At 52.4% G+C, this 7,968-nt stretch overlaps 1 protein-coding gene across 1 annotated transcript; it reads left to right on the top strand.

Moving 5' to 3' along the window:
* The first annotated feature begins 3,342 nt into the window (after nucleotides 1-3,342).
* Nucleotides 3,343-4,275, top strand: LOC134434767 (olfactory receptor 14I1-like). Its single transcript, XM_063183381.1, has one exon. It carries the CDS (start codon nucleotides 3,343-3,345, stop codon nucleotides 4,273-4,275), a length of 933 nt encoding a protein of 310 aa, XP_063039451.1.
* Nucleotides 4,276-7,968: the final 3,693 nt, after the last annotated feature.

The raw sequence follows: 7,968 nt of genomic DNA, 5'->3' as shown, positions 1-7,968 counted from the left end.
TCCTTCCAGCAGATCCTTGAGGCCACTGGGATGTGGGCTAGGGGGGGATGCTGAGGGCAGGACAAGGGGCTGACAGTGCCCAGCCTGGCTGGGGCTGTGCCAGGAGGCCCCAGGGCCTCAGGGCAAGGTGTCTCCTCACAGCCCTTGGTGGCACAGACCCTGATGCTGTGCCCCAGGGCACCAAGACTTGCCTTCTCTTTGTCCCCACCTGTCAGCACTGCCTCCAGTTCTTGGCTCTGCCTGGGGCCTGGGGACACTTTCTCAGTGGTGTCCCTCAGTGGGACCCATTAAAAATCCAAGAAAGTTTGGAGTTGGATTCTGCCTTGGAGCTCTGGAGAGGTTTCTTCGGCTCCCTCTCAGGGACTGATGTTCAGGGACTGAGCACAAAACCCCAGAGGCTCATTAAAGTCCTTGTGCTGTGTCTGTGCTGATGGGCTGGGCTGGGCTGCTGGCACAGAGGAAGCTCCTGGTAACCAAGAAGAGCTTCAAAAGCACATTTCTCTTGATGAGCATCTCTTCTGCCAGCCCAGCAGGGCTGGGGCACTGCCTTCAGTCACCCCAGGCACAGCACAGAGAGCTTCAATCAAGGGCTGGGAAGGTGCTGAGAAGTGCCTGGGGCAGAATCACTGCCAGCCCTTTGCACAGGAACCTCTGGCTGCAGGACAATGCAGCTGCAGCTCCTGGAGCCATCTCCCAAAGTTGGAACCTCCCAATGCCTACAGACCCTGTGAGTACCTTCTCTGATTGTCTCTTGTGCAGAGCAGCCAGGGGTGCCCAGGGCTGTCCTGCAGAGCAGGGTCCTGCAGCCCAGGGCGCTCTGCTGTGGCAGGGACTCTGCTGCCTGCCAGGGACAGCTCTTAGCCAGCCCTGGTAGCTGCTCCCAGCGCTGGAGAGAAGCTCTAGGGGGAAGGGGCCACCCTGAGCAAGGCAGGGGCTGCTGCTGAGAGGGGCTGGATGGGGCAGGGCTGTTCCCAGCTCCAGACCAGTCTGGGCACAGCTCCAGAGGGCACTTCCCAAGGAAGGTAAGCCTGGGATTCCTGTAAAGATCAGGAGCTTTCCTGAGAGTGTTTTGAATTTCCTGCTTGGAGAAGGATGGAATATTGGGGTGATGACAAAAAGATTTTTTCATTTTATACATTTTTCATATATTTGTAGCTCTATAAATTACTATTACATAGTATAAATCTATAATCCTTATTTAAGTCTATTCAACTCTTAATGAACTGTATTACTATTATAATACTTCTATAGCTACAATCCTGTATTAACTCTATTATTTTCCCTAAGCTTTTTCTTTGATTTTAGAAAAATAAGCTGACTGTCTAAATGCATTCCTGAAATACATATAGTATATAATACATATAGTATCCTGTAAAGTCTTATTATCAGGAACACGACCTACAAGAACATTGTGTTTTTTGACCAGAATGTGAGCAGTCATAACAAAAATTGAAGGCAAAGAAGCCCTTGGACTTACAGCAATGGAATGAGCCAGGGCTATGTAACTGGGGTGAGTGAATCTCTTATTGGATGTTCCTGTTAAATTTTCTTTATTAATCAACCTTAATAAATTGTGTAAATCAGGGCCCGGGTGTGCCCCATCCCCACTGGGACACCTGGAAGCTTCCAATAAGTGTCTGGTTTTTACTTTACTGTTCTAACACTGTTGCAAGGGTTTTTTGTTGTTGTTGGTTTTTTTTGTTTTTTTTTTTTCTCTTTTGATTATAAAAAACAAGGGGATGAGAGAAGAAGAACAAGAATTGTAATCCCAGAATCCCAGGACATTCTGAGTTGAAAGGGACACACAGGATCATACAACTAATGTTTGAACATTTACAGGGACTGCAGAACTGTAAATTAAGTTGGTCAGTCTCTCTGTTGGGAGCCTCCCAAAGGGCCCTCAGCCACTCCTCAGCCCTGGACAGCAGCAGCATCACCTTTGCAGGGCCCAGCAGGGCTCTCCTGAGCTGCCCTTGCCCAGCTGCACACAGAGCCTGCCCCAGCCCGGGCCCTGCACACAGGCAGGTTTCTGTAGGGCCCCAGATGGGCTCTGTGAGCGCTGGCAGGGACAAGGCTCCTCTCAGGAGGGCATGTCCAGGCCCAGGGAGATGCTCAGGGAAGGAGAGGGGGCTGAAGAGAGCAGTGCTGGGGGCAGGATGAGGGCACTGTTGGTGTGTGGGATGTGCCGGGCACAGCTGGGCACAGGAACACTGTCCTGAGTGCCTGACTGTCTCTGCCCTGCCCTCTCAGGCACAGCACCACAACATCTTCTCGTGGTTCTGCACTGCCCTGATATTGTCACTGCTATCTGCTGCTCTCAGGGAGGCTCTGGCATTTGCAGCAGCTGAGTCAGGCACTGCCCTTGGCATTCCTGCCAGGCAGGGCTGTCCATGGGAATGGGGTGTCCAAGCTTCCCGGGCACCTGTGGGGCTGTGGGCAAAGCAGTCCATGGGAAAGGGGAATGAGCTGAGCCCCCTCCCTGAGATCCCATAATGGGCACAGCCAGGGATCTCCTTGCTGTGCCCTTCCTGGGTGCAAATCTCTGCCAGAGCCTCTGGGAGTTCCCTGATTGTCCCACAGGGAAGGGCAGAGCTGCCACAGCTGAGGAAATGCTGTTGGGTTTGCCAAGGGAGCTGTGAGTGTCCTTGGCAGAAGGGGGTGCTGAGAGCTTGCTCAGAGACCTTTAGAGAGGGTGAGACATTCCGGGATCCCTCTGCTCTGGGCAGGGTCTGGTTTATCCCAGGCTGACCCGAGAGTGTGATTGTGCTCTGATTGCAGCCAAAGGTGCAAAGCCAGAGCAGCTGGGAACAAGGCCCATCCATCCCCTCACCTTCCCTGAGCCACAGGGAATCTTTGCCTCTCATATCTCTCAGTGGCAAACTCTGAGTGCAGCAGAAATGCTGGGGATTTCTGACCTCAGAGACCCAGGAATGATGTGTATATAGGAAAACAATTCCTAAAACCAACTTCTGCCATCTATTTCCATTAGAACTGGGAGTGCAGATGCTACCAAGCCTCTCAGCATTAGGAGTGATTTCCCGGACAAATCCTGAATATCCAGCCTTGCCCCTCTGCCACATGGCCACAAACCCAGGGCAGAGGGACAGGGATGGCTCCTTGAAAGGCCCCTCACACAGACCTGGCTGCTCCTGGCACACGCAGCCAGCACAACTGGAGCTCAGGCAGGGACCTGGGTGAAGGATTTCCCAGAGCAGGAACAAGGGTGGGTGAGTCCCAGTGGGACAGTCTGCAGGGAATGGCCCAGGTGTGGCTCCAGGCAGCCTCTCCTGACTTTTCACTGTCCTTTCTCCATGAACAGTTCCCCATGTGCAGCCTCAGCAAATGTCCAACAGCAGCTCCATCAGCCACTTCCTCCTGCTGGCACTGGCAGACACGTGGCAGCTGCAGCTCCTGCACTTCTGCCTCTTGCTGGGCATCTCCCTGACTGCCCTCCTGGGCAACGGCCTCATCATCAGCGCCGTAGCCTGCGGCCACCACCTGCACACGCCCATGTTCTTCTTCCTGCTCAACCTGGCCCTCAGCGACCTGGGATCCATCTGCACCACTGTCCCCAAAGCCATGCACAATTCCCTCTGGGACACCAGGGACATCTCCTACAAAGGATGTGCTTCCCAAGTCTTTTTCTTTATGTTTTTCATTTCAGCAGATTTTTACCTTCTGACCATCATGTGCTATGACCGCTACGTGTCCATCTGCAAACCCCTGCACTATGGGACCCTCCTGGGCAGCAGAGCTTGTGCCCACATGGCAGCAGCTGCCTGGGCCAGTGCCCTTCTCACTGCTCTCATCCACACAGCCAATACATTTTCTTTGCCCCTGTGCCATGGCAATGTCCTGGGCCAGTTCTTCTGTGAAATCCCACAGATCCTCAAGCTCTCCTGCTCACGTTCAAACTACAGGGAACTTGTGCACATTGCAGTTAGTTCCTGTTTAGCACTTTGCTGTTTTGCGTTCATTGTTTTCTCCTATGTGCAGGTTTTCAGGGCTGTGCTGAGGATCCCCTCTGAGCATGGACGGCACAAAGCCTTTTCCACCTGCCTCCCTCACCTGGCCGTGGTCTCTCTGTTCCTCAGCACTGCTGTGTTTGCTCACCTGAAGCCCTCCTCCATGTCCTCCCCATCCCTGGATCTGGCCCTGTCAGTTCTGTACTCAGTGGTGCCTCCAGCCCTGAACCCCCTCATCTACAGCCTGAGGAACCAGGAGCTCAAGGCTGCAGTGTGGAGACTGATGACTGGATGGTTCCAGAAACAATAAACGGCTGTAAAATTCTTGTCAATCATTTGCAATAAAAGTCATCTTTCATACTACTTGTTTGTTTAATTTTGGACGATGTGTTTCTTTGTTTCACTTTTTTTCATATTGTCCACAAAGAAATGTCATTCCTTGTACCATTTCTCATTGTGTTTCTATCCAAATTCCCTGTAGCCCCAGACTGTGTCAATGATGGGCCGCGCTCTGGGTGACTTTAAAGGAAATGAAGGATCTCCCAGCAGAGTTTTCACCAGAGGTGCCCCTCTTGCTGCCTTCTCTGGAGCTGCAGCAGCAATGTCTCTGTGCAGAGCTGGGGTAGATCAATGCTGGCCCAGCATCTGTGCCCAGCAGCAGCAGCACTTGGTGTTGCCAGTCCTGCTGCCGTGGCCCTGCCCTGCTGCCCTGGTGGCCCTGGTGTTGCTGCAGGGCCTGAGTGCTCTCAGGGCCGGGCACAGTCCTGGGGGTGGCAGTGCCGGGGCTGCAGCAGGGACAGGCCATGGGCACGGCTGGGGCAGCGCTGACGCCTCAGGCCAGGGCCTGGAGGCTCCAGGCTCCTTGCCCAGGCTCTCTCAAGAACACGGCCAGGCCAATGCTCAGCACAGAAAACCCCCGTGAGCAGCCCCAGGCTGGCCGTGGGCAGGCTGGGGGCAAACAGCATGGCTGGGGCTCTGCAAGGGCCCTGGGGTAGACGGGAAGGAGCAGCAGAGCAGGGGCTGATCCATCCTCAGTGCACTGGACAGCCCAGGGCAGCGTCCCAGAGCATCCTGATGGAGCTGCCAACAACAATCCCCCTCTGCAGCCCTGGCCTCTCCTCCAGCTCACACAGGTGCCCCATCCTTGCAGGCACAGACACGGCAGCACTGGCTCAGCAGCCCCTGTTTGCATTGCATGCAGGAGGCAGGAGCACCCCCATGCTGTTGGTGTGGGGACATGAGCCTGAGGGAGCACAAATGCCATGAGGCCCTGGGAGGTTCCTGTCCCACTGCAGACGCGGTTGCTCAGAGCCAGGGCTGCCTGGAAGCCACCCCCAAACTGCCCTGAGCATTTCCTTGGCTTCATCCTTGTTTTCTTTATTCTTCCTGCTACAAATTTCTTCCCATTGCCCACTCCAGTGGGCCCAGAACTGGACACAGCCCTTGAGGTGCTGCCCAACCAGTGCCCAGCACAGGGGAAGAATCCCTGCCCTGCTCCTGCTGGCCACACCATTCCTGATCCAGGCCAGGAGCCATTGGCCTTCTTGCCCACCTGGGCACACTGCTGCCTCATGTCCAGCCTGCTGTCCATCAGTCCCTGCAGGTCCCTTTCTGCCTGGCTGCTGTCCAGCCACTCTGTCCCAGCCTGTAGCACTGCAAGGGTTGTTGTGGCCAAAGTGCAGGAGTCAGCACTTGGTCTTGTTCAACCTCACTGTGTTCGATTTGGGCCCTGGATCCAGCCTGTCCAGGGCTCTTTGCATAGCCCTCCTATGCTCCAGTAGATCAACTCTCACACCCAGCTTGGAGTCATCTGCAAATTTGCTGATGCTGGACTCAGTCCCCTCATGCAGATCATCAGTGCAGACATTGAAATCCACGCTGGCTGGCTCTGACCCCTCGGCCATCCTGTGGGTGCCCTGTGATGGCACTCAAAGTGATCTGTTCCATAACCTTGCCGGGCACCCAGGTCAGGCTGACAGGCCTGGAGTTCCCCAGCTCCTCCTTCCAGCCCTTCTTGGGGATGGGCTCACACTGGCACCTCCAGTGCTCTGGAACCTCCCTGCTGAGCCAGAACTGATGGTGAATGGTGGAGAGCAGCTTGGGGAGCTCATCCACAGCTCCCTCATCCCCCTGGGATGGATCCCATCTGCTCCCAGAGACACCTGTGAGCATCTGAGTGACTCAGCAGGTCCCCAGCTGCTTCCTCCTGAAATACAGGGGGCTGTTCTGCTCCCTGTGCCCATCCACATGCTCAGGAGAACTCTTTTCCTGAGGACAACCTGTCTGATTTTTGAAAATTAAGACAAGGAAGCGGTTAGGTACCTCAGCCTTTCCCTCATATTTGGAAACCATATGTCCCCTAATAATGAATGGATATTGGCCTTGTACCTCCTTTTGCTATTAATGTATTTATAGAAACATTTTTATTATCCTTCACAGAAATGGCCTGGTTAAGCCTTAAGCTTTCACCTCTCTAACTTTCTTTCTGCATGACCTAACAACATCCTTAAACATTTCCTGAGTTACCTGCCTCTCTGTCCAAAGATGATGCACCTTCTTTTTTTTCCCCAAGTTCCTGCAAAAGGTCCATCACGTACAGAACGTCACCTGTTGCCTAAGGTACACCTCACACGAGAAAAATACAAGAGTCTATAAAGTAAAAGAGGGAAAGCAATCTAGTAAGGTAAAAGAAGAAGAAGAGGCTGAGAAAGCTGACAAAAACTGGGACCCCCTTGACCACTTACTTCCTCCTACCCTTGCAGTACCTCAAATCCTTCCTCCAATTCCTCTTGCTGTGGACGCAGTTCCTTCTCCTCTCCCAGCCGTCATTCCTTTACCACCTCCTAACCCAGTTATACCTCCACCACCTTCCCCTCAACCCTCTGCTCACTCTCTTTACCCTTCACTACTGTTCCCTTACCTCAACCATTTCATGCACCCCAATTCACCAGCAAGTTCCTGCTCTGCCTCCCCCAGCACAAATGAGAAGCCAAACAACATCTCAGAATCTCATGCCCAAGAGTGAAGTTACCCAGTCAGCCTCCACAGCTGATGTTGTAACACCTGGTCCAAAGTGGGTAAAGTGGAAAAATTGTTCCCCCTCAGAGAAGTTCCCATGTGCAGGGTGGCCAGTGAGATTGGCCAGTAGGAATAGTAAATCAAATAATCCATTTTTAGCCCCCAATATTTATACATGGGGAGAATTGAACTCCACCTTTAACATCCTATTTTCCCCAGAAAAGACTCAATTAATAAGAACTGCAGGAATGAAAATTTGGGAGCAAGACAACCAACCCAGGCCCCCAGGTGACAAAAGAAATGCTTTTAGTGGAGCCTAGCTGGGACTCTAATCAAGAAGAGGGGAGAAGGAACATGAGAGATTACAGGTCCCTGATGACCAGAGGGATAAAACAATCAGTCCCTAGAGGGAGTAATACCAGGTTAGCGTTTGATGGCACCCAGGAAAAAGATGAGACCCCAGCACCATGGCTTAATAGGCTAAAGCAAAACTTCCAGATTTACTCTAATGTTGACCCAGACAGCCCAGAAGGCCAATCTTGGGTTCCCTGCAGTCGGGGATGACCCCAAGAATCCTTTTTTCTCAGCCTGATGTTTCCAAGAAGGAGTCTGAATTCTTTGGCTCTGGTTTCCAAGGTTGTTTATTGTTTCTTATCTATAACATTTTTTCTCTGGCCTGCCGAGATGCTTTTAGCAGGTCAGACAGAGGCACACTCCCCATCCCAGGGCTGGTGTCTACATTTTATACTATGAACTACGTGTACTTTATTTATCATCATTTCCCAATACCTATCACCTATGTTAGACAGTCTACTTCTACTCTAAACCAATCCTAAAATGCCACCACCACCAAGAACATGGAGACTAAGAAGAAGAAGGAAGAAGAATAGGACAACACCCAAGTCCCTCCATCTTGCCTCCTAGACCTCTATATAAAAATCCCCAAAATACCATTTTATACCATGTGACAGATTCATTATCATTC

This window comes from Melospiza melodia, unplaced genomic scaffold, assembly GCF_035770615.1.
Source record: "Melospiza melodia melodia isolate bMelMel2 unplaced genomic scaffold, bMelMel2.pri scaffold_47, whole genome shotgun sequence".
Lineage (NCBI taxonomy): Eukaryota > Metazoa > Chordata > Aves > Passeriformes > Passerellidae > Melospiza > Melospiza melodia.
This window is presented reverse-complemented; position numbering and strand designations above follow the sequence as displayed.

Bases quoted from the DNA above. Each gene is read 5' to 3' on its own strand.
- LOC134434767 (XM_063183381.1), top strand. From the start codon at position 3,343: ATGTCCAACAGCAGCTCCATCAGCCACTTCCTCCTGCTGGCACTGGCA.